General features: G+C 47.6%; 1 protein-coding gene across 2 annotated transcripts in view; it reads left to right on the top strand.

Moving 5' to 3' along the window:
- Nucleotides 1–20,954: 20,954 nt before the first annotated feature.
- Nucleotides 20,955–27,089, top strand: part of CD99 (CD99 molecule (Xg blood group)) — a 91,297-nt gene continuing 85,162 nt past the window's right edge. The window contains exons 1-2 of one of the 2 annotated variants that reach the window (XM_089683833.1): nucleotides 20,955–21,110; nucleotides 21,225–21,314. In XM_089683833.1, the coding sequence (XP_089539959.1) occupies nucleotides 21,257–21,314 (58 nt within the window). In that variant the 5' untranslated portion in view covers nucleotides 20,955–21,110; nucleotides 21,225–21,256. The remainder of the gene's footprint in view (nucleotides 21,111–21,224; nucleotides 21,315–27,089) is intronic. The other variant, XM_089683834.1, reaches the window with a different exon arrangement.

Below are 27,089 nucleotides of genomic sequence, written 5' to 3'. Positions count from 1 at the left end.
GACCTGGAGCAGGACCTCAAACAACAGGCTTGGGCCTACTTGGACAGCACCCTGCCAACCGAGGTAGACAATCCCCTTGACTACTGGGCAACGAAACTTGACCTTTGGCCCCAACTAGCTGAATTTGCCCTTGAAAGGCTGTCATGCCCAGCCAGTAGCGTGGCATCGGAGCGCGTGTTTAGTGCGGCAGGAGGTATTGTAACTCCGCGGAGGACACGACTGTCCACCCAAAGTGTGGAGAGACTCATGTTTGTGAAAATGAATCAGGCGTGGATTAGTCTGGATTTCAAACCACCAGTTCCTGACACAACTGACTAAATCTGCCATGAATCATGCCTCAAACATGTGCCACTTTGAGGTCTCCTCACACACTGCTGGTGTGTAGATTTTTTTGACATAGGGTGCTGGCAGATTATGGGCCTCCTATAGCTGCTGCCAGGCCCCTAATCTGCCATAGGCCCCTATATACCGCTTCCTCATGCTGCTGCCAGGTCCAGAGTCTCTCATGGGTCCCTGTACGGCCTCCCATTGCTGCTGTCTCCATCGCCACACTCTGCCATGTGCCACTTTCAGGTCTCCTCACACACTGCTGGTGTGTAGAATTTTTTGACATAGGGTGATGGCAGATTATGGGCCTCCCATTGCTGCTGCCAGGCCCCTAATCTGCCATAGGCCCCTATATACCGCTTCCTCATGCTGCTGCCAGGTCCAGAGTCTCTCATGGGTCCCTGTACGGCCTCCCATTGCTGCTGTCTCCATCGCCACACTCTGCCATGTGCCACTTTCAGGTCTCCTCACACTGCTGGTGTGTTGAATTTTTTGACATAGGGTGCTGGCAGATTAAGGGCCTCCCATAGCTGCTGCCAGGCCCCTAATCTGCCATAGGCCCCTATATACCGCCTCCTCATGCTGCTGCCAGGTCCAGAGTCTCTCATGCCATGTGCCACTTTCAGGTCTCCTCACACACTGCTGGTGTGTAGAATTTTTTGACATAGGGTGCTGGCAGATTAAGGGCCTCCCATAGCTGCTGCCAGGCCCCTAATCTGCCATAGGCCCCTATATACCGCTTCCTCATGCTGCTGCCAGGTCCAGAGTCTGTCATGGGTCCCTGTACGGCCTCCCATTGCTGCTGTCTCCATCGCCACACTCTGCCATGTGCCACTTTCAGGTCTCCTCACACACTGCTGGTGTGTAGAATTTTTTGACATAGGGTGCTGGCAGATTATGGGCCTCCCATTGCTGCTGCCAGGCCCCTAATCTGCCATAGGCCCCTATATACCGCTTCCTCATGCTGCTGCCAGGTCCAGAGTCTCTCATGGGTCCCTGTACGGCCTCCCATTGCTGCTGTCTCCATCGCCACACTCTGCCATGTGCCACTTTCAGGTCTCCTCACACTGCTGGTGTGTTGAATTTTTTGACATAGGGTGCTGGCAGATTAAGGGCCTCCCATAGCTGCTGCCAGGCCCCTAATCTGCCATAGGCCCCTATATACCGCCTCCTCATGCTGCTGCCAGGTCCAGAGTCTCTCATGCCATGTGCCACTTTCAGGTCTCCTCACACACTGCTGGTGTGTAGAATTTTTTGACATAGGGTGCTGGCAGATTAAGGGCCTCCCATAGCTGCTGCCAGGCCCCTAATCTGCCATAGGCCCCTATATACCGCTTCCTCATGCTGCTGCCAGGTCCAGAGTCTGTCATGGGTCCCTGTACGGCCTCCCATTGCTGCTGTCTCCATCGCCACACTCTGCCATGTGCCACTTTCAGGTCTCCTCACACTGCTGGTGTGTTGAATTTTTTGACATAGGGTGCTGGCAGATTATGGGCCTCCTATAGCTGCTGCCAGGCCCCTAATCTGCCATGGGCCCCTATATACCGCCTCCTCATGCTGCTGCCAGGTCCAGAGTCTGTCATGGGTCCCTGTACGGCCTCCCATTGCTGCTGTCTCCATCGCCACACTCTGCCATGTGCCACTTTCAGGTCTCCTCACACACTGCTGGTGTGTAGAATTTTTTGACATAGGGTGCTGGCAGATTATGGGCCTCCCATTGCTGCTGCCAGGCCCCTAATCTGCCATAGGCCCCTATATACCGCCTCCTCATGCTGCTGCCAGGTCCAGAGTCTGTCATGGGTCCCTGTACGGCCTCCCATTGCTGCTGTCTCCATCGCCACACTCTGCCATGTGCCACTTTCAGGTCTCCTCACACACTGCTGGTGTGTAGAATTTTTTGACATAGGGTGCTGGCAGATTATGGGCCTCCCATTGCTGCTGCCAGGCCCCTAATCTGCCATAGGCCCCTATATACCGCTTCCTCATGCTGCTGCCAGGTCCAGAGTCTCTCATGCCATGTGCCACTTTCAGGTCTCCTCACACACTGCTGGTGTGTAGAATTTTTTGACATAGGGTGCTGGCAGATTAAGGGCCTCCCATAGCTGCTGCCAGGCCCCTAATCTGCCATAGGCCCCTATATACCGCTTCCTCATGCTGCTGCCAGGTCCAGAGTCTGTCATGGGTCCCTGTACGGCCTCCCATTGCTGCTGTCTCCATCGCCACACTCTGCCATGTGCCACTTTCAGGTCTCCTCACACTGCTGGTGTGTTGAATTTTTTGACATAGGGTGCTGGCAGATTATGGGCCTCCCATTGCTGCTGCCAGGCCCCTAATCTGCCATAGGCCCCTATATACCGCCTCCTCATGCTGCTGCCAGGTCCAGAGTCTGTCATGGGTCCCTGTACGGCCTCCCATTGCTGCTGTCTCCATCGCCACACTCTGCCATGTGCCACTTTCAGGTCTCCTCACACACTGCTGGTGTGTAGAATTTTTTGACATAGGGTGATGGCAGATTATGGGCCTCCCATTGCTGCTGCCAGGCCCCTAATCTGCCATAGGCCCCTATATACCGCTTCCTCATGCTGCTGCCAGGTCCAGAGTCTGTCATGGGTCCCTGTACGGCCTCCCATTGCTGCTGTCTCCATCGCCACACTCTGCCATGTGCCACTTTCAGGTCTCCTCACACTGCTGGTGTGTTGAATTTTTTGACATAGGGTGCTGGCAGATTATGGGCCTCCTATAGCTGCTGCCAGGCCCCTAATCTGCCATGGGCCCCTATATACCGCCTCCTCATGCTGCTGCCAGGTCCAGAGTCTGTCATGGGTCCCTGTACGGCCTCCCATTGCTGCTGTCTCCATCGCCACACTCTGCCATGTGCCACTTTCAGGTCTCCTCACACTGCTGGTGTGTTGAATTTTTTGACATAGGGTGCTGGCAGATTATGGGCCTCCTATAGCTGCTGCCAGGCCCCTAATCTGCCATGGGCCCCTATATACCGCCTCCTCATGCTGCTGCCAGGTCCAGAGTCTGTCATGGGTCCCTGTACGGCCTCCCATTGCTGCTGTCTCCATCGCCACACTCTGCCATGTGCCACTTTCAGGTCTCCTCACACACTGCTGGTGTGTAGAATTTTTTGACATAGGGTGCTGGCAGATTATGGGCCTCCCATTGCTGCTGCCAGGCCCCTAATCTGCCATAGGCCCCTATATACCGCTTCCTCATGCTGCTGCCAGGTCCAGAGTCTCTCATGGGTCCCTGTACGGCCTCCCATTGCTGCTGTCTCCATCGCCACACTCTGCCATGTGCCACTTTCAGGTCTCCTCACACTGCTGGTGTGTTGAATTTTTTGACATAGGGTGCTGGCAGATTAAGGGCCTCCCATAGCTGCTGCCAGGCCCCTAATCTGCCATAGGCCCCTATATACCGCCTCCTCATGCTGCTGCCAGGTCCAGAGTCTCTCATGCCATGTGCCACTTTCAGGTCTCCTCACACACTGCTGGTGTGTAGAATTTTTTGACATAGGGTGCTGGCAGATTAAGGGCCTCCCATAGCTGCTGCCAGGCCCCTAATCTGCCATAGGCCCCTATATACCGCTTCCTCATGCTGCTGCCAGGTCCAGAGTCTGTCATGGGTCCCTGTACGGCCTCCCATTGCTGCTGTCTCCATCGCCACACTCTGCCATGTGCCACTTTCAGGTCTCCTCACACACTGCTGGTGTGTAGAATTTTTTGACATAGGGTGCTGGCAGATTATGGGCCTCCCATTGCTGCTGCCAGGCCCCTAATCTGCCATAGGCCCCTATATACCGCTTCCTCATGCTGCTGCCAGGTCCAGAGTCTCTCATGGGTCCCTGTACGGCCTCCCATTGCTGCTGTCTCCATCGCCACACTCTGCCATGTGCCACTTTCAGGTCTCCTCACACTGCTGGTGTGTTGAATTTTTTGACATAGGGTGCTGGCAGATTAAGGGCCTCCCATTGCTGCTGCCAGGCCCCTAATCTGCCATAGGCCCCTATATACCGCTTCCTCATGCTGCTGCCAGGTCCAGAGTCTCTCATGCCATGTGCCACTTTCAGGTCTCCTCACACACTGCTGGTGTGTAGAATTTTTTGACATAGGGTGCTGGCAGATTAAGGGCCTCCCATAGCTGCTGCCAGGCCCCTAATCTGCCATAGGCCCCTATATACCGCTTCCTCATGCTGCTGCCAGGTCCAGAGTCTCTCATGGGTCCCTGTACGGCCTCCCATTGCTGCTGTCTCCATCGCCACACTCTGCCATGTGCCACTTTCAGGTCTCCTCACACTGCTGGTGTGTTGAATTTTTTGACATAGGGTGCTGGCAGATTAAGGGCCTCCCATAGCTGCTGCCAGGCCCCTAATCTGCCATAGGCCCCTATATACCGCCTCCTCATGCTGCTGCCAGGTCCAGAGTCTGTCATGGGTCCCTGTACGGCCTCCCATTGCTGCTGTCTCCATCGCCACACTCTGCCATGTGCCACTTTCAGGTCTCCTCACACACTGCTGGTGTGTAGAATTTTTTGACATAGGGTGCTGGCAGATTATGGGCCTCCCATTGCTGCTGCCAGGCCCCTAATCTGCCATAGGCCCCTATATACCGCTTCCTCATGCTGCTGCCAGGTCCAGAGTCTCTCATGCCATGTGCCACTTTCAGGTCTCCTCACACACTGCTGGTGTGTAGAATTTTTTGACATAGGGTGCTGGCAGATTAAGGGCCTCCCATAGCTGCTGCCAGGCCCCTAATCTGCCATAGGCCCCTATATACCGCTTCCTCATGCTGCTGCCAGGTCCAGAGTCTGTCATGGGTCCCTGTACGGCCTCCCATTGCTGCTGTCTCCATCGCCACACTCTGCCATGTGCCACTTTCAGGTCTCCTCACACTGCTGGTGTGTTGAATTTTTTGACATAGGGTGCTGGCAGATTATGGGCCTCCTATAGCTGCTGCCAGGCCCCTAATCTGCCATGGGCCCCTATATACCGCCTCCTCATGCTGCTGCCAGGTCCAGAGTCTGTCATGGGTCCCTGTACGGCCTCCCATTGCTGCTGTCTCCATCGCCACACTCTGCCATGTGCCACTTTCAGGTCTCCTCACACACTGCTGGTGTGTAGAATTTTTTGACATAGGGTGCTGGCAGATTAAGGGCCTCCCATAGCTGCTGCCAGGCCCCTAATCTGCCATAGGCCCCTATATACCGCTTCCTCATGCTGCTGCCAGGTCCAGAGTCTGTCATGGGTCCCTGTACGGCCTCCCATTGCTGCTGTCTCCATCGCCACACTCTGCCATGTGCCACTTTCAGGTCTCCTCACACACTGCTGGTGTGTAGAATTTTTTGACATAGGGTGCTGGCAGATTATGGGCCTCCCATTGCTGCTGCCAGGCCCCTAATCTGCCATAGGCCCCTATATACCGCTTCCTCATGCTGCTGCCAGGTCCAGAGTCTCTCATGGGTCCCTGTACGGCCTCCCATTGCTGCTGTCTCCATCGCCACACTCTGCCATGTGCCACTTTCAGGTCTCCTCACACTGCTGGTGTGTTGAATTTTTTGACATAGGGTGCTGGCAGATTAAGGGCCTCCCATTGCTGCTGCCAGGCCCCTAATCTGCCATAGGCCCCTATATACCGCTTCCTCATGCTGCTGCCAGGTCCAGAGTCTCTCATGCCATGTGCCACTTTCAGGTCTCCTCACACACTGCTGGTGTGTAGAATTTTTTGACATAGGGTGCTGGCAGATTAAGGGCCTCCCATAGCTGCTGCCAGGCCCCTAATCTGCCATAGGCCCCTATATACCGCTTCCTCATGCTGCTGCCAGGTCCAGAGTCTCTCATGGGTCCCTGTACGGCCTCCCATTGCTGCTGTCTCCATCGCCACACTCTGCCATGTGCCACTTTCAGGTCTCCTCACACTGCTGGTGTGTTGAATTTTTTGACATAGGGTGCTGGCAGATTAAGGGCCTCCCATAGCTGCTGCCAGGCCCCTAATCTGCCATAGGCCCCTATATACCGCCTCCTCATGCTGCTGCCAGGTCCAGAGTCTGTCATGGGTCCCTGTACGGCCTCCCATTGCTGCTGTCTCCATCGCCACACTCTGCCATGTGCCACTTTCAGGTCTCCTCACACACTGCTGGTGTGTAGAATTTTTTGACATAGGGTGCTGGCAGATTATGGGCCTCCCATTGCTGCTGCCAGGCCCCTAATCTGCCATAGGCCCCTATATACCGCTTCCTCATGCTGCTGCCAGGTCCAGAGTCTCTCATGCCATGTGCCACTTTCAGGTCTCCTCACACACTGCTGGTGTGTAGAATTTTTTTACATAGGGTGCTGGCAGATTAAGGGCCTCCCATAGCTGCTGCCAGGCCCCTAATCTGCCATAGGCCCCTATATACCGCTTCCTCATGCTGCTGCCAGGTCCAGAGTCTGTCATGGGTCCCTGTACGGCCTCCCATTGCTGCTGTCTCCATCGCCACACTCTGCCATGTGCCACTTTCAGGTCTCCTCACACTGCTGGTGTGTTGAATTTTTTGACATAGGGTGCTGGCAGATTATGGGCCTCCTATAGCTGCTGCCAGGCCCCTAATCTGCCATGGGCCCCTATATACCGCCTCCTCATGCTGCTGCCAGGTCCAGAGTCTGTCATGGGTCCCTGTACGGCCTCCCATTGCTGCTGTCTCCATCGCCACACTCTGCCATGTGCCACTTTCAGGTCTCCTCACACACTGCTGGTGTGTAGAATTTTTTGACATAGGGTGCTGGCAGATTAAGGGCCTCCCATAGCTGCTGCCAGGCCCCTAATCTGCCATAGGCCCCTATATACCGCCTCCTCATGTTGCTGCCAGGTCCAGAGTCTGTCATGGGTCCCTGTACGGCCTCCCATTGCTGCTGTCTCCATCGCCACACTCTGCCATGTGCCACTTTCAGGTCTCCTCACACACTGCTGGTGTGTAGAATTTTTTGACATAGGGTGCTGGCAGATTAAGGGCCTCCCATAGCTGCTGCCAGGCCCCTAATCTGCCATAGGCCCCTATATACCGCCTCCTCATGTTGCTGCCAGGTCCAGAGTCTGTCATGGGTCCCTGTACGGCCTCCCATTGCTGCTGTCTCCATCGCCACACTCTGCCATGTGCCACTTTCAGGTCTCCTCACACACTGCTGGTGTGTAGAATTTTTTGACATAGGGTGCTGGCAGATTAAGGGCCTCCCATAGCTGCTGCCAGGCCCCTAATCTGCCATAGGCCCCTATATACCGCCTCCTCATGCTGCTGCCAGGTCCAGAGTCTGTCATGGGTCCCTGTACGGCCTCCCATTGCTGCTGTCTCCATCGCCACACTCTGCCATGTGCCACTTTCAGGTCTCCTCACACACTGCTGGTGTGTTGAATTTTTTGACATAGGGTGCTGGCAGATTATGGGCCTCCTATAGCTGCTGCCAGGCCCCTAATCTGCCATAGGCCCCTATATACCGCTTCCTCATGCTGCTGCCAGGTCCAGAGTCTCTCATGCCATGTGCCACTTTCAGGTCTCCTCACACTGCTGGTGTGTAGAATTTTTTTGACATAGGGTGCTGGCAGATTATGGGCCTCCTATAGCTGCTGCCAGGCCCCTAATCTGCCATAGGCCCCTATATACCGCCTCCTCATGCTGCTGCCAGGTCCAGAGTCTGTCATGGGTCCCTGTACAGCCTCCCATTGCTGCTGTCTCCATCGCCACACTCTGCCATGTGCCACTTTCAGGTCTCCTCACACACTGCTGGTGTGTAGAATTTTTTGACATAGGGTGCTGGCAGATTACGGGCCTCCCATAGCTGCTGCCAGGCCCCTAATCTGCCATGGGCCCCTATACCGACTCCTCATGCTGTGACGTTGCAACAAGGTGGAATTCAACCCTACATATGTTAGACCGCCTTTACGAACAGCAAAAGGCCATCACAGATTTCCTGATGTTAAAAGCGGATAAAGGTATTCCCTGTGTAACTTAGATGTCAGCCATTGGCAGCTCATGCGTGACACCTGCGCTTGCTCAGGCCCTTTGAGGAGGCCACGCTATTCGTGAGTCGGCAGGACTATGGGATGAACGACGTCATTCCTCTGTTGCACGTCCTGGAACAAATGCTGTTAACAATGGCTGGTCAGGGTGCGGTAGACGTGGCGCACAGATCTCAACGCCACATGACCCCTGTGGGGGCAGGACAGGAAGAAGAGGAGGAGGTAGAGGAGGACATTGGTGCTCAGGAATTATTGAGTGAAATGGGTGGTTTTTCCACTCAGCGGACAGGAGTGGAGGAGCAGGAGCATCTGGTAGAGGAGGAGGAGGAGGAGGAGACAGAGGACCCAGACGCACCGTGGCAGTATGCTGTGGAGATGGAGGCAGGGAGTCCCTCGCATTCCTTGGCACAAATGGCCCATAGCATGCTCGGTTGCTTGCGTAGCGACAGCCGAATAATAACCATCAGACAGAGGGATGACTTTTGGCTGTCCACCTTGTTGGACCCTCGCTACCGTTCCAAAATGGTGGCCTTTTTCACACCTGCTGAGAGGGAGGCCAAAATAACGTACTATAAAAACCACCTATGTAGTCAGCTGGTCTCTGCCTGTCTGCGCCAACGTCCATCCTCAGACACTGTGGGCCCTGTGCGCTCGCGTTCCGCTGCGATGGCAGCAGGGGAGGGGTGGGGTGGTAGGAGCAGTGGCAGCTCCACCAGCAGCGGCTGCCTCAGTCTGCAGTCGATGATGAGTAGCTTTCTTCACCAGCGCAGTGAGGAAACTACTAACCAGCCGCAGCAGCAGCAGCAGCATCAGGTGGACCTGGAGCAGGACCTCAAACAACAGGCTTAGGCCTACTTGGACAGCACCCTGCCAACCGAGGTAGACAATCCCCTTGACTTCTGGGCAACGAAACTTGACCTTTGGCCCCAACTAGCTGAATTTGCCCTTGAAAGGCTGTCATGCCCGGCCAGTAGCGTGGCATCGGAGCGCGTGTTTAGTGCGGCAGGAGGTATTGCAACTCCGCGGAGGTCACGACTGTCCACCCAAAGTGTGGAGAGACTGACGTTTGTGAAAATGAATCAGGCGTGGATTAGTCTGGATTTCAAACCACCAGTTCCTGACACAACTGACTAAATCCGCCATGAATCATGCCCCAAACATGTGCCACTTTCAGGTCTCCTCACACTGCTGGTGTGTTCCATTTTTTGTCATAGGGTGCTGGCAGATTACGGGCCTCCCATAGCTGCTGCCAGGCCCCTAATCTGCCATGGGCCCCTATACCGCCTCCTCATGCTGCTGCCAAGTCCAGAGTCTCTCATGGGTCCCTGTACGGCCTCCCATTGCTGCTGTCTCCATCGCCACACTCTGCCATGTGCCACTTTCAGGTCTCCTCACACTGCTGGTGTATTCCATTTTTTGTCATAGGGTGCTGGCAGATTACGGGCTTCCCATAGCTGCTGCCAGGCCCCTAATCTGCCATGGGCCCCTATACCGCCTCCTCATGCTGCTGCCAGGTCCAGAGTGTGTCATGGGTCCCTGTACGGCCTCCCATTGCTGCTGTCTCCATCGCCACACTCTGCCATGTGCCACTTTCAGGTCTCCTCACACTGCTGGTGGGTTCCATTTTTTGTCATAGGGTGCTGGCAGATTACGGGCCTCCCATAGCTGCTGCCAGGCCCCTAATCTGCCATGGGCCCCCGTACCGACTCCTCATGCTGCTGCCAGGCCCGTAATCTGTCATGGGCCCCTGTTGTCGCTTGTTGGCATATTCCGCTCGTTCAGATGCTCCTTCTCCTGCTACTCCTCTTCACGGATTCCGTCAGCAGTCTTTCTTGGAATCCGTTTCCAAGAGACAACAGTTTGCGAGCACGCACCAGACGGTGCAGAAACTGAACGTCCTCCTGTCCAAGTTGCTGCTGCCAGGCTTGTAATCTGTCATGCGCCCCTGTACCGCCTCCTCATGCTGCTGCCAGGTCCAGAGTGTGTCATGGGCCCCCGTACCGACTCCAAATGCTGCTGCCAGGCCCGTAATCTGTCATGGGCCCCTGTACCGCCTCCCCATGCTGCTGCCAGGTCCAGATTGTGTCATGGGTCCCTGTACGGCCTCCCATTGCTGCTGCCAGGCCTGTAATCTGCCATGGGCCCCCCTACCGACTCCTCATGCTGCTGCCAGGCCCGTAATCTGCCATGGGCCCCTGTACCGCCTCCTCATGCTGCTGCCAGGTCCAGAGTGTGTCATGGGTCCCTGTACGGCCTCCCATTGCTGCTGTCTCTATCGCCACACTCTGCCATGTGCCACTTTCAGGTCTCCTCACACTGCTGGTGGTTTCCATTTTTGTCATAGGGTGCTGCATGGCCTCCCATTGCTGCTGCCTCCACCGCCACACTGTGGCTCCACACTCTGGTTTTGGCCCCGTGACTGGCCAAATGAGTGAAGTGTGCGGTGATTCTAAGATCGACGGCACTCATCTGCATGTCATACTGCCTGACAGTATTATTTCTCTTCCCCAGCAGACTCCAAGGGCATTTAAATTAAAGGTACAGTGTTCAGCACTAATATTAAGTCTCTCTGAAGCCTAGAAACACCCTTTTTTAAGTTAAATTCACAGCGAATATATTCGACTCGAATCGAATTTTTTCTACGAATTCGCCGAATCAGTCGAATCGAATTTTTGAATACTTCGCTCATCTCTAGTGATTACTGATATAAATGTCAATAATAAAGGACATAATCGTTACAGAATAAACGTGCACATGTTGGTCCCACACCAAGGGGAACAACAAGGGAAAAATAAAATGAATAGAATGAGTCCCACACCAAGGGGCGCCCCTGGAAGGCGTCTAGTGACGAAACGCATATGGCGTGGACTAGTGGATGTGACGTCAGGACGTTCCTCGGGACTGTCGGCTGTGATCGCGGTGTGCGAGGCTCGTCCCTGCATTTCATAGTGGATATCTCAGAGGCTGTTTACTGCTGGTGTCGGCATAGACACCATTTTTGTGAGTGCATAATTGATGTGGTAATAAAGTATTTATGGTTTTGAAAGTACTGCACCATGATTTTTCTTTTGATTCCCCAAGCATTATCGATATGTATGGAGGTCTGATGACCACTTGGTATAAGGCTGCTCCATATGTGCTGATTGCAGTTTGTTGCTCCCATATTCCAGATATCCCTGCAGATCATCGCTCCCAGAGCAACCGCTATTATGCTGATTTATAATTTTATCAGCATTTAGCTCTGGTGAGTTTATTTATTTCATCTGGTGGTGGATTTGTGCACGGTGTTTTTTCTGATTTATACAAGATTACAAACTTGACTATCACTTTGGATGGTGGCTTGGATTTCATCACCATTATTATGCATTTTGTGTTTATGTATTTGTTTTGATGTGTAATATTATTTAGCGCATACTTTTATTATTTATTTCCCTTACCTATTTTTGGTTAGGATTGCAGCTTTAGTATATAATTTTTGTATTATTGGCACTTCTTTTCTCACTATTTCAACATTATATGCTGTATCTAACCAATTCAGCTATTATCAATAAAGCAATTCAAATCAATTTTCATGTTAAGACCCATGGATGTCAGGGAGCGTAACTGGTATATCCACTTGGTTTCAAGTTGGGATATTGCCCTTCTCTTATTGCACCCCCTGCAGCGGGGGCTTAAAATGTCAATCCCTGTAAATGTAATACCCTGTGGATCTCTGTGATGACACTCTAAAATGCCTAGACAATGAGTGTTCCTTTGAAACCTTTTTTGATCTTGTACTAGTGGTCCTTCCAATATACTGTTCACTACAGCAACATTCCAGAAGGTATACGGCATACCGACTATTACGTGAGATGAAAGAATTGACATTATGGGGTTTATTTACTAAAGCTGGAGAGTGCAAAATCAGGCTCACTTCTGCATGGAAACCAATCAGCTTCCAGGTTTTATTGCCAAAGCCTAATTGAACAAGATGAGGTTAGAAGCTGATTGGTTACTTTGCAGAAGTGAGCCTGATTTTGTACTCTCCAGCTTTAGTAAATAAACCCCTATAGGTCCTACCAGTGACATTAAAGGTGAAGGAAGTGACTTTAGACTGCCTTCTTCCACCTAGTTGACAAATCATGCATCGGTTGCATGGAAAAAAAAAACCTTTTAGGTCTTTAAACAAGGAAATTTCCTGTGGAGGATTAACTATGTTTGGTGCAATTTTGTCTCTCAAAGATGGTGCTCTTCTGAAGATAACCTCTGGTCTAGGTGGGAGGAAATCTTTCAGTATGGGGTCATTCCTTAAAATGCTCCAATGTTTGGACATAATGTTTTTGACCTGGCGATATATCGAAAAATTGGGGACAAATGGGCAGATTAACCCATAGAGGACCCAATAATGACTAGACCTCCTACCATGAATACTAGCAAAAATTCCAATCTTAGAAACCTTGGTGCTCAAAGATCTTGAATCACTTCATATTAAACATGTACATCAATCACATGCTGTCTCTAAAAGCATCACTAGCCTTCTGTCCAATAAAGATTTGGTCATTCGACCAGCAGACAAATGAGGTGGTGTAGTGGCCTGGATAAATTGAACTACATGACAGAAGCACAGAAAATTTTGAACGATGATTGTACATATCAGACCCTATCTAGGGATCCTACACTGACATATGAAATTATGGAAGAGTTTAATTAAAACAGGCTACAAAGAGAAGGTTATTACTAAGAAGGAAAAACAGTTTTTATGTCCCTCTGCTCCTAGGATAGCTGTTTTTTATTGGCTACCTAAAATTCATAAGGACCCAGTTCATTCTCCAGGTCGTCCAATCATTCGTGGTATTGGTTCTCTGTTTTCCTGGGCAGGGGAGTATATTGACACATTTCTACAGCCTATAGTCTGTACCACCCCTTCCTTCCTAAAGGATACTAAACAGGTTTTACAGGAAATCCAAGATATAGCTGTCAATCCCAGCACTTTGTTAGTCACAGCAGATGTGGCTTCTCTGTACAGCAACATCAAACATGAAGATGGTTTGGAAGCTGTCGGATATTATCTCCACGACACGAAAGAGATCAGCAACCCTCATAAATCGTTTATACTTGGATTATTGGATTTGGCGATGTCACATAACTATATCTGGTTCAATAGGCAGTTTACAAACCAGAGGGGTAGCCATGGGGGCTAAATTTGCCCCCAGTTTGGCAAATCATTTTATGGCCCGTTGGGAGGTGGACCTTATACATGTGAGAGACAGGCCTGAATTGATGTTTTACAGGAGGTATATTGATGATACCCTCTTTCTCTGGCAAGGAGATGAGGAATCTTTAGACAATTTTATTGGCACTTTAAACAACAACACATTGAATATTCTTCTTACTCACACTGCCAGTCGTGAGGAAATCAACTTTTTAGATCTAACACTTAAACAATGGGACTAATATAGCGACCAAATACTTTTTCAAATCTGCTGACAAACAGCTGCATACCTATAGACAGCTGTCACCACCCACTTTGGTTAAAAAATATTCCCAAAGGACAATCCATTAGGATTAAGCGTAACTGTCATAATCTATCTGATTTCCACCTGCAGGCTAATATCCTGAAAAACAGGTTTTTGGAGAAAGTAATATGTTATCAATGGCCTTGAGGATACCATTGCTCAAGTAGCTGAGTTGGACAGGGTTTCCTTCTTTAATAAACAGACAGCTAAACCAGAATCTCGTTTAATCTGCCCATTTGTCACCAATTTTTCGATGCAACATCACCAGGTCAAAAACATTATCCCCAAACATTGGAGCATTTTAAGAGATTACCCCATACTGAAAGTTTTCCTCCCACCTAGACCAGAGGTTATCTTCAGAAGAGCACCATCTTTGAGAGACAAAACTGCACCAAACGTAGTTAATCCTCCACAGGAGATTTCCTTGTTTAACCCCTTGACACCGATCACACGCAAATATGCGGCCTCTCGGGTACTGGGCCTTGACACCGAGCGACCACATATTTGCGTGCAATTAAAAAATAAATATGTGCTGGGAGCGCATATTTATGCTACTCCAGGAAAGGCCCCAATCTCCCCTTTTGATCGGGACTTTTTCCGATCATGTGACCGCCGTGACAGTGAATCACGGCGGTCACATGATCCTAAAACCCCACCCCACCTCCCGGCTTCTGAAACTCTTAAAAGGTTGAGAGGCGCAGGCGCCAAGAGGTTAAAGACCTAAATGTTGTTTTTCCATGCAACCGATGCATGATTTGTCAACTAGGTGGAAGAAGGCGGTCTAAAGTCACCTCCTTCACCTCTAATGTCACTAGTAGGACCTATAATATCAATTATTTCATCTCATGTAATAGTCGGTATGTTGTATACCTTCTGGAATGTTCCTGTAGTAAACAGTACATTGGAAGGACCACTAGACGCATGAGGGACAGGATGAGGGAACATTTTGTACAAGATCAAAAAAGGTTTCAAGGAACACTCATTGTCTAGGCATTTTAGAGTGTGTCATCACAGAGATCCACAGGGCATTAAATTTACAGGGATTGACATTTTAAGTCCCCACTGGAGGGGGAGCAACAAAAGGACAGTATCCTAACTTGAAACCAAATGGATATACCAGTTACGCTCCCTGACGCCCATTGGTGTATTTAGGATTCGTGCTGCCCTAGGCAACACAAAAATTGGCTCCCCCCATTGACCAACAACATCCCAGCACCCCCCACCCCCACCCAAAGAGAGCCTTACACTACCACCGCCCCACATACACTGGCAACCCCCCACCCCGACAAGAGAGAAGACACTCACCTTCACAGCTCCGGGAACAAGCATCAGGCTCTCCATACACCATCAAGCAGCTGCAACCTCTCTTAGATCCCACCTGGTCCCCATGCCGCATGAGTCCCTTCTTCCTTTCCTTCTTTCGAGGACAGCGCTGCCCCCCTGAAAAATGCCTCCCTAGGCAAATGCCTTGTTTGCCTTGTGGTAAATACACCCCTGGTCTTAACATAGAAATTTATTTGAATTGCTTTATTGCTAATAGCTGAATTGGTTAGATACCGTATATAATGTGCGCCTGCTTTTCAATCTGATTCATTTTATTCGATCCCTTTTTTTATTCATCTATTCTTATTCATCCATTTTTACTCATTCTATTCATTTTATTCATTCTGTTCATTTTCTTTTTCCCTTGTTGTTTCCCTTGGTATGGGATCACCATGTGCACATTTTTGATTCCTGTTTATTCTGTAACGATTATGTCCTTTATTATTGACATTTATATCAGCAATCATTTTTACATGTGATAACCCCATATAATTTATACTTTGGTTGGATTTATGACCGTTTTAACAAGAATAATTATTTTTTGATTATCCCCCCTTTTAATGAAGCACATTCTAGCAGCATATTTTTGTAAAACATGCTTTTTTGCAGAGAGGTGTGCCCCTGAGGACATGCATGCACACGAAACACATTGGGTGGAGCCTTACGTGCTGGGGTCAGGCCGTCGCGGCCGGATCTCAGAGCGGCCACCATTTTGGTATGCTTTCGTGTACTTAACTCTTTGATGTATCCACGTAGATTACTTTTAATTATTCTACAATAAATACTACACTATATTGCCATATCTTCGGCTCCTGTAGTGAGCTTCTCCCCCTAGGAGGATCCTTTTGCTGGTTTTGGATACCTCTTATTCTGGAGAAGTCCGGTCCTTGCTTGTGGCTTCCTGAGACCCCCCCATAAGGATCAACATTAACGCTGTTATACAAGTAGTGTTCTGGTGAGTGCACATCCATATATGGTGGCGGATTCCAATGTTGGATCATGAGCACTCTCGAGTATTCTATCTGGTATTGCTGCACCTTGTAGTTCCACAAACACCAGGCATTGCTGTGACCTGTAGTGCCATGGACTATTCATAATCACTATTATTGCTGAAAAGCAGTCCCGTATCACTTGGCACTTCTGTGACTTGTAGTGCCATGGACAATTTATATTCACCATTTATGTTTGGATTTTATATGATTCTATGATTTTATATGATCTGAGATGTTTTATTAGGTTTATGTCACTTGAATATCGTATGACCACTTTATTTACATAATCACTTTATGATGGCATTTAACACTTCTATTGAGTAGTAAACTCCAGCTCTGCCGGTCCTCTGGTTTGCTGATTCTCCTCTCTCTGGTCCTCGCACACCTCCCACTATATTTTTCTCACGCTACGCACCACATGTGATATCAGCTAATTTCTCCTCCTCTGGTCCCCCAGTTCTTCTGATCCTCTGCTGTTCAGTCCTCTCTCTCCGGTTCCCGGAGCTCACCTTCCGCTTTAGTGTTCCCATGTTGCACACCATGTGTAATGTTTGCTGGTTGCTTTGCTCCAGTCCACACTCCACTCACCTTCCTGCTGCTCCATACTGCATACCAGATGTGACGTCTGCACCAGACACTTTCAGGATATATACATGTGAACTGGAAGTGACTGCTGATGACATCTTTCTGGTTCACTTGTTGGTTTCCCAGTGCATAATATCTGCAATACCTCCAAACAAAGTGAAGCTAACTCTGAATAAAAGCCTCTCAAAAGCTTAACCACTTGCCCTCCAGAAGATTTACCCCCTTCCTGACCAGGCCATTTTTTTGTGATATGGCGCTGCGTTACTTTACCTGACAATTGCACGGTCATGCAACGTTGTACATAAATGAAATTTATGTCCTTTTTTTTCCACAAATAGAGTATTCTTTTGGTGGTATTTGATCACCTGTGCGGTTTTTATTTTTTGCGCTATAAAAACATTTTTTTAAAAGAAACAATATTTTTTGACTAATAAAATAAAGTGCAGCGCTAAAAAAAACAAAGTATAGAGTTCGATATAAAAAGTTTGATCAATAAATTCATAAATAATGCAATCGGTCCGTGAATGTGGTGGACACAACTTTGAGTGATCCAGGAAAATGGCAGAAATGCGCACTCACCGACCGCGCATAGGAAATGCGCATGTGTATATCAAATCCTACAGATGTCGTTATCCCCCAAGGAGAGGTGTCATCAACCGATCTGCTGGACTTACAGGGCCTCCTTAGGATGAAGATGAGTCAGCCGGACAAAAGGTTCTTTCCAGGTAAAGGCTTCCCTCCTCTGGATATAGTATGTAGCTGTGTCTGCTGACCCCTCAATGAGGGGCAAAAAGTGGGAGAGTAACCATAGTGTAGTATATCAAATATTTTATTGGTAAAAGAAATTCTGTAAAGCAGGTCAGTATTGGTGTTGGCAAATGCCTGGAAAGTAAATATAAAAACGTATCACTGACCTAAAATGTAGCTGGCCGCCAGACCTCCTCGTGGTCTGAGCGGCAATGAGGCGTCACAGGCTGTCCGTTCCTCTTGAGGCCTTTCGTGCTAAGGCACATCATCAGAGGGGATGCCTCATTGCCGCTCAGACCACGAGGAGGTCGGGCGGCCAGCTACATTTTAGGAGGGAAGCCTTTACCTGGAAGGAACCTTTTGTCCGGCTGACTCATCTTCATCCTAAGGAGGCCCTGTAAGTGCAGCAGATCGGTTGATGACACCTCTCCCTGGGGGATAACGACATCTGTAGGATTTGATATACACATGCGCATTTACTATGCGCGGTCGGTGAGTGCGCATTTCTGCCATTTTCCCGGATCACTCAAAGTTTTGTGTCCACCACATTCACAGACCGATTGCATTATTTATGAATTTATTGATCGAACTTTTTATATCGAACTCTATACTTTGTTTTTTTTTAGCGCTGCACTTTATTTTATTACTTATACCAGAGGTGGTTGTGATTACCTCTAGTCCTATTAGCTGCTTATTTGTCTCCTCAATACTAGCGCTCACTTTGTTACACAATATTTTTTTACTTTTTGCTATAAATCCTAAATAAAAATCAAATTTGGTCATACATTTAGGCCAACATGTATTCTGCTACATGTCTTTGCTAAAAAAATCCCAATAAGTGTAAATTAATTGGTTTATGTGCAGGTAAAGCGGGACTGCAGCAGGCATTCTGACACTGGGTGGGAACTGACTAATTGCCACTAACAACCCAATGAATGTGGCAGAACAGTGGCTAAATGGTTAGCACTTCTGTCTGGCAGTACCAGGGTCACTGGTTCGAATCCCTGCCACAGCACCACCTGCCTGGAATTTGCATGTTCTCCCTGTGCCTGCGTGGGTGTCCTCCAGGTATTCCAGTTTCCTCCCACACTCCAAAGACATGCTGGCAGGTGAATTGGATTCTGTCTAAATTGTTCCTAGTATGTGTATGTATGAATGTGAGTTAGGGACCTTAGATTGTACCCCCCATGAGGGTTAGGGACTGATGTGAATGAACAATATATATATATAAAGCACTGCACAAATTGACAGCTCTATATAAGTACCTGAAATAAATAAATGACACTAATACAGTGATCAGTACTAATAAAAAGCACTGACACTTTGCTAATGACACTGGGCAGGAAGGGGTTAGCATCTGGGGTGATCAAAGGGTTAACTGTGTGTTTTACTAGGGAGACATGCTGTTGTGTATTTCTCTGTTGTTCAGAGAAATACACAGCAGCATGTTCTTGCTGGCAGGAGAGGGCATGTTCCCCTGTCAGTGTTACTTGGCAATCACTGGGTGCCACGGGGAATCTCCAGCTGGGACCCGGTGATTGACATCCATGGGTATGGCAGCACTTGCCCCCTACCTGGAAATGCAAATCACGTGTGTGTATATATATATATAGATAGATAGATAGATAGATATATACGTGATTTGGCACAGCCCTGCTGCCCTGTAGCAGTATTTCTACTATAGGGCGGCAGGCAAGCGGTTAAAGTGCTGTTAGCGAGCGTTGTCATAGACTTCTATAGAGGCTTTGGAGATGCTTTGCAGCACCAAGAAAGCGATATGAGGTATAATTTGTTTAAGTGAAGCAAAGCAAACACAACAGTGTGATCAGGACTGTAAGGTAACCATTTTATTTTGTGAGAGGTGCCACATTTTGAAGCAAGTGTAGGTGAGCCTTATGCACAACGCCATAGTATGACATGCTGACATTTGTTGTAAAGTGTTATTGTGCATTGTGCTGTGTGGAAAAAGTTGACATGATGCTTTCATCCGCAACGCACATGTATGGTGTGAACAGGGCAAATACAGGGGTTAGACAAAAAAATGGAAACACTACATGATTTGCAGTTGTGGAAGTGACAACATGCTTTGAGTTGAAAATGGATGTGATGTAACATTCTTTTGCTTCTACTGTGTGATGAGACACCTAGCTAACAGGTAGGAAGTCTCACGTTCGCCATTCAATGCTTGTGCTGCTAGTTATGTCAGAGCTTACTGAGCTTCAAAGAGGGCAAACTGTTGGTGCCCGCTTTGCAGGTGCCTCTGTGATTGAAGTTGCCAATTTTTGCCGCGTTGCCAGGTAGTATCAAAGGTAATGCCAGTATATACATTTTTCCAGGAAAACATCATCTGATCAGCATAAGCGCGGTCAACATGGTCAGCTGACCGAAAGAAACAAAAGGCCATTGCGCATAATTGTGATCCGGGATAAGAAAACAACTGCTGCAAAAATGACTACAGAGCTCAATTTCAGTCCTCTCATTGTATTCTATTGTAGTATGAAAAGCACAAAGAGTATTATTTTGCAAAGAAGGCAGGCGTGAGAGAAGTGTTGTTTTTTTTTTTTTGTGTGAGAAAGGTGTCTCTTTTTTTGAAAAATACTTCTTTTTTTTTTCTATTTTATTTTTGGTGTGAGAGAAGTGTCTTTTTTTTTCTTTTGGTGTGAGGAAAGTCTTTTTTTGTGAAAAATGCTTCTTTTTTTTTATTTTATTTTTGGTGTGAGAGAAGTGTTTTTTTTTTTTTTTTAAATGCTTCTTTTTGTATTTTATTTTTGGTGCGAGAAAAGTATCCTTTTTTGTTCTTTCCTTTTGGTGTGAGAAAAGTGGCTTTTTTTTGTGAAAATTGCTTCTATTTTTATTTTATTTTTGGTGTGAGAAAAGTGTGTGGTTTTTTTTTTTCTTTCGGTGTGAGAAAAGTGTCTTTTACTTTCTTTTCGGTGTGAGAAAAGTGTCTTTTACTTTCTTTTCGGTGTGAGAAAAGTGTCTTTTTTGTGAAAAAATGCTTCTTTTTTATTTTACTTTTGGTGTGAGAAAAGTGTCTTTTTTGTGAAAATTGCTTCTATTTTTATTTTATTTTTGGTGTGAGAAAAGTGCATGGTGTTTTTTGTTTTTTTTTCGGTGTGAAAAGCCTTTTTTTGTGAAAAATGCTTTTTTTTTTTATTTTTGGTGTGAGAAAAATGTTTTTTTTTTTTTCTTTCCTTTTCGGTGTGAGAAAAGTGTCTTTTTTTGTGAAAAATGCTTTTTTTTTTTTTTTTATTTTTGGTGTGAGAAAAGTGTCCTTTTTTTAATGAAAAATGCTTCTTTTTTTTTCTTTGGTGTTAGAAGTGTGGTTTTATAGGATTGTGTCCTATGGAGAAGGGACGGAAGGATTGAGGTGAAGCAGCGTTGGCCTTTTATGTATACAGAGGAGCTTTGCTGCTCTGGCTGTGACACACCCATACTGCCAGTGTCTTGTTACTAAAGCCTTGTACAAATGCAGGAGGGGGCTGGAACAGCTCAAACCTCCTCAGCTGTCTGTCTATTGGTCCTGGGCGGCCCCTGAACACATTTTGGGTGGAGAATGGTACAGGGGGTTGGAAAGTTCTTTGCAGTCTGATTCTTTTTTTTTTAACAGGGCGGAAAGTTTTCTCCAGGCTGTAGCAGAGAATTAGGCAGGTTTTCCCTCCTAGAGCTGCTGAACTTGCTGTACTGGTGCTCGCAAGCTTGCGCTTTCCTGAATCTGATCATTGTTTACATAGACCTTTTCCTATTTGTATACCCAACAGCTGTCTGGTCGTTGGAGCTGAAGACGCACATCATGACGGCGAGGCTCCCCGCTCTCTTCTGTCTGCTGTTCCTTGTTGCTGGGATCAGAGGTAAGATCACCTAAACACAAAGCTCTATCACCAAGCTCTTTATTGCAGCCACATAACTGCCATTTTCAAATCTCATTGCACTTAATAACAGTAACTGTCACTTTTTTTGCTAATAAGACTCCTTATCCTGGTGTGTTGGCTTTGTGAATGGATCCTGTTGTATTCACATGTGTGAGTGAGCGTCAGGCTGGTGCTCTCCCTTTGTGTACGTCGTTCGATTTGCACGCTTAGGGTAGAGCAGCTGACAACTGTTTAGGGCTTTCTAAATATAACCGGTGTGTGTGGATCTGTTTGGAAGAGATGCCCCTCCACCCTGCAGTGTGTGAATGCCAGCTCTTTGTCTCATCAGCCTGCACATGGGTGGGGCAGGAGGCTCATTGTATAGGTACAGAAGGGGATTCCTATTAGTTCTGTGTGTTCAGGGAGGTGAGACTCCCCAGGCTGATCACATTGACGGCTCACGTCTTCCTTAACAATTGGTAAAAAGCTGTGTGCTGCTTCACCCCTACCTACGTCTGTTCTGGAATATACTGTCACATTTTGGTGATTACGTGAGAGGGTTCAAAATAATTATAATATTTATTAATATTATAATCCAGAATTGATTTGGCGTCAGTTTGTGCAGTGCCTTACAAATATTGGGAGACTGTACAGTGACAATGCATTTCAAGACGAGAGGGTTGATGGTATGGGAGAGTGATTTGCTAAATTGTCTATGGGGCCCAATCGTACTAATGCAAAAGACTTTCACAACACATGAAAAAAAGGTGCAAGCTTGGGTGTGCGTTTATCCACATTGACTTTTATGAGAGCATGTTTTAAAGGCATTAAAAACAAAAAACACATAATGCAGAGGTACTCAAGTGTGAGCCTAGGGTAAGGCTGTATTCACACTAGCAATGCTTTTATAGGACATTTCTCAAAGGCATATAAATGTAATGATTTTAAATATGTATAATTCAAACTGTATGTTTTACCTGTGTTTTTAGGTGAATTTCGGTTTAGCTGTGTTTAGAGAAAACAGGATTCTGTACATCCAGGGGCAGATTAGATACTCTGAACCAGGGGCGGACTGACCACTTGGGAACTCTGGCAGTGCCCGGGGTCAGAAGGGGGCCCCATGAGATGTCCCTGGTACTTTTTTTTTTTTTTTTTTTTTTTTTTTTTTTTTTTAATAGGCTTTTTTGGGTGTGGTTTGAGTGTGGGCAAGGACACAGGGGCCCCATGGTCCCCTATTGCCCGGGGGCCCCATGAGTTGTCAGTCCGCCCCTGCTCTGAACACGTCTAAATAGATGTAAATGCAAGTACATTTAGTCCCCATACAAACCTGTGTGATTTGTCATACTCCAGCCATCCTGCAACAAGAGGAATCCTGTTTTTGTCCATGGAGCCCATTCAGAGCTATGGAAGGTGCTTCCATTATGGTCTATAGGGCCCGTTCACACCTTGGCAACGTGCTTTCATTATTGGCCATGGAACTCATTCACACCTATGCAATGTACTTTCATTATTGTTCATGGGGCCCATTCACACCTATGCAATGTGCTTCTATTGTCCATGGGGCCCATTCACACCTATGCAGTGTACTTTCATTATTGTCCATGGGGCCCATTCACACCTATGCAATGTACTTTCATTATTGTCCATGGGGCCCATTCACACCTATGCAATGTACTTTCATTATTGTCCATGGGGCCCATTCACACCTATGCAATGTACTTTCATTATTGTCCATGGGGCCCATTCACACCTATGCAATGTACTTTCATTATTGTCCATGGGGCCCCTTCACACCTATGCAATGTACTTTCATTATTGTCCATGGGGCCCCTTCACACCTATGCAATGTACTTTCATTGTCCATGGGGCCCATTCAGAGCTACCATATTTGCCGGCATATAAGACGACTGGGCGTATAAGACGACCCCCAACATTTCCACTCAAAATATAGAGTTTGTTATATACTCGCCGTATAAGACTACCCCCTCTTCCGCACACCTTCCACACACCAAATAAAACGTAACAGAACATCAGATTTGATTTCAACATCTTAATTTATATTCGCAGTATACCCCTGTGTGCATTTATTGTTACCGGTTTCACATGAGTGCCATTAGTATTAGTGCCACTACAGTATCTGTCATTGTCACCATTGTACGCGACCGCAGCGCCTCCGGCCAGTCCCTGCATCTCCCTGTAATTGGCACTAGTGCGCATGTGCGAGCTCTGCATAGACAAGGGGCGGGCCGGAGCGCCGCTGCTTCCCGCCGAGCAGAAAAGGCTGGCACCCCTGTATCGCTGCTGATGCTCGCCGCAGCCACGCTGATGACCCGCTGCGGCCGCACTGGATGGTATGTAGAATGAGGTGGGCGGGCGGGCATCGGGAGGCCACTATGGCAGCTATATCTATCCCAACTGAAGTGCACCCGGCGTATAAGACGACCCCCCCACTTGGAGGCATGTTTTTCAGGGCAAAAAAGTCGTCTTATACGCCGGCAAATACGGTATGTAATGTGTGTCCATTGTTGTCAATGGGGCCCATTCACACCTATGCAATGTGCTTCCATGATTGTCTGTCTATAGGGCCCCTTCACACCTTGGCAAGGTGCTTTCATTATTGACCATGGGGCCCATTCACATCTACGCAATGTACTTTCATTATTGTCCATGGAGCCCATTCACATCTACGTAATGTGCATCCATTGTTGTCAATGGGGCTAATTCATACCAATGTAACGTGTTTTTATGCAACATGGCAAAAGGTGCAGTTGCTTCTTTTTGTATGACATAGAGCACATTTGTTTCCATAGGTGTGCATGAAAATGCAGATGCACAAGTGGACCTGGCCAGGAGTACTTGATCTAGGAGACATAATGTTTTATACTTCACAAATAGTTTCTACTGCATTGAAATAAATCAAAGGCCAGTGTGAATTTAACCAATCACATAACCTGAACTGGGAACGTTTGAGATTGGATTAACTGTCACTAGCAGACAGTTTATGTCCAGAGCTGTTCATCCTTCCCTATACGCATATATGCAGAAAAACTGATGGAAAATGACATGCAGATTTCACTTGCAGAGACATCAGTTTTCCTGAGCGTTTCAATGAGTTTTATACATGTTGCAGAATCTGCACATGATACTAGTGTTATGGTGTGAACAGGGCACATAGAGAACAATTGATTTAGTTGTGCCCTTGCAGAATGCATGCAGAAACACTGTAATCCCTGCACCATAGTGTGACCGAGCCCTTAGATGTGTGGTTACCAGCATACAGCCTCAGCCTGTCATTGATTGTACAGGTGACAGTATGCAAACTCATGAGCACAGAAATGTCCACTTTTATAGGTGTTGTACAGCCATCTGCATCCGTGTGAGCAGCAATTGATCAATCAGGATACAGCGTTTGGCTCTAGACGGGCAGATGCTGCATAGTCTGTGTTTTTTCTGTGTGGTGAAGGCATTGTCCTGTTTTTAAAGTAGTTGATTATTGACACAGATTTTCTAGCATCAATATTTAATTGTATCGCTCTAGCTTCATAGTGGAAGGTTATCGGCAGTCCTGGTTTTCCAGGGACAGTTCCAGATGTTGGGGATTTGCCTTCGGACATGGCCTTGGCTCTGGACATCGATCAGTTTCACATAAGGGAACATTGCTTTTTAGAATATTGCACACAGTACTTAGTTCATATTAGCTGATCATTTGAAGTCAACATGCTGTATTTAATGGCAGCACAACGCACCACAGCACTTTACAACATGTTGCAGGGCACTGCTACGTTTAAGGAGAGAAAAATAAAGTATTTGGGCTTTTGCTGTTGGCTAAAATAAAACGTATCAAGCATCAGTGAAATGTAACGTGCACATCAACTGAAGTACATCTAGCATGTGTCAATGTGCGCTTTACCCAGCACAAATTGTAAGAATTCAGCCTCAGGATACTCTGTAATGCAAATAGTGACCATCTGGCTCTGACATATCCTCGCCCATCTCATGCCCTTTACTACTGGCCCATCACAATGATGACCAGCCTCACTAATGCAGGCCATAGACAGTTCATTTATCGGCCAAAAAGAATAATCGGCTGATATTCTCACCGTTAGTGGGGCAATGTCATCAGCCGATTTTTTGTGGTTCCTCCTCTTTTCTTTTATCGGTCATGCTGGAAAATTTGCGAAAAACTGCCGATTTTTCGTAATCATTGGTGGCAACAGAACGACCAATGTTTCGTTTTTCGGCAGAAAATTCAGCCGATAAACAAACAGTCCATAGCCTGCATAAGGGACAGAAAGGCACTTGACTTGGTAGGGGTGTATCATAACTAGTGAGCACAGGTGCTGGTCATTAATTGCAGTACATCAAGATTTTTTTGGGGTCCTAGCAGGGCCATTCCACCAATGAGGCTAACTGAAGCAGTTGTCTTAAGGGGGCACAGCTGAGATCAGCACAGCATACTAGACCCTCCATCTTTAGCGCACCTCAAAACTTTGAGCCTGGTAAAAGAAGACAGGCGAAGTGTCTGAGCCTCTTTAGTGATGCAGAGCCTGGTAACAGCCCAAGTTCACAGTTTACAGCACAGCCAGCCTCCATGTGTGCTTTTGTGGCAATGCTGAGACTTCGATTTTAATAGGCTCTGCGTCGCTGAGCTGATCGCCCGAGTGTGGTCGGCCATCTTTGCTGTGGGGCAGCGGCAGCAAACATGGCCTACTCGGGAGCGACTCTGTGTCCTAAAGTGCTCTACATGGGATCAGAGGTGACATATATGGGCCTCCTGTGGTAAACCCTCACATATACCCAGTTAAGTGACTACCCTCAGGTGATACACAGAGATGAAACCAATCCTCCAACATAAGTTGTTTATCTGCAGCCGTTCAAGGTGCTCCGTTTGCACAGAATTTCTTGGCTCCAGAAGGCAGGGGGTAGGGATCTGATGTCGCACACTGCACAGCATAGAGCAGGCAGCTGAATGTAATCTGAGACCTGAGTGAAGGGAAATGACACACCCTCTTCTACACCGTCTATTAGGGAAACATGCACAGCTGAGGCTTTCAACTACAGGCTGTGTGATGATGGGTAGGTGGATGTCTCCCAGGATTCTTGATGTTGGCAAAAACTGTCAGAAGTGACTCATGCAGATGGCAGAGGAAGGAGAGGAGAGACAGAAATTATACTAAGTGTTTTGATATAGTATATAGTTTGAGGCAAGTACACACTATTACTATTGAAGGATATGTTTTGAGGCAAGTACATACTATCGAAGGATATGCTTTGTTCAGTTTTGTTTCAGAGGATTACAACCACTTGATTTAAAGGAATGCTGGGGCTGGGAAGGAAGGGGTTAAGCAGAAGTGTCCTTTTAGATGTATCCCTTTGGTTGTATATGCAGCTGGTTGAGAAACAATACTAGAAATAAAAAGCCAGCCCTGGTATATAAATGACATCAGCACATATTTTTGTCTGTGCCTAAACATTTCCAGCTATGCTGAGGCAATATTTATTTGGCAGCTTGACCAATGCCGAGCTGAGTTGTGGCCAAAGTGCACATAAGTGTACAAACTGCAGTGACACAGAGCAGGTACTGTAGGATTGAGGGTGTCAGCATTGTTCAAAATATCCAAAGCATAGGCCAAATCGCACAATTGGGGATTTTATTCTAGGATTATGATCTCTAAGACTCCATGCACAGTAGTATTTTTTTTTTTCTGCTCCTAGAAGCTAAATAGTGTGTTATCCTATGTGTCCATGCACACTACTTTTGACTAGCGTTTTTTG

The sequence above is a fragment of the Staurois parvus genome, unplaced genomic scaffold (assembly GCF_062004578.1).
Source record: "Staurois parvus isolate SC_StPar_1 unplaced genomic scaffold, SC_StPar_1.0 ptg000324l, whole genome shotgun sequence".
In the NCBI taxonomy this organism is placed as follows: Eukaryota; Metazoa; Chordata; class Amphibia; order Anura; family Ranidae; genus Staurois; species Staurois parvus.
Note: the sequence above shows the minus strand (reverse complement) of the source record. Positions and strands in the feature narration are given on the sequence as shown.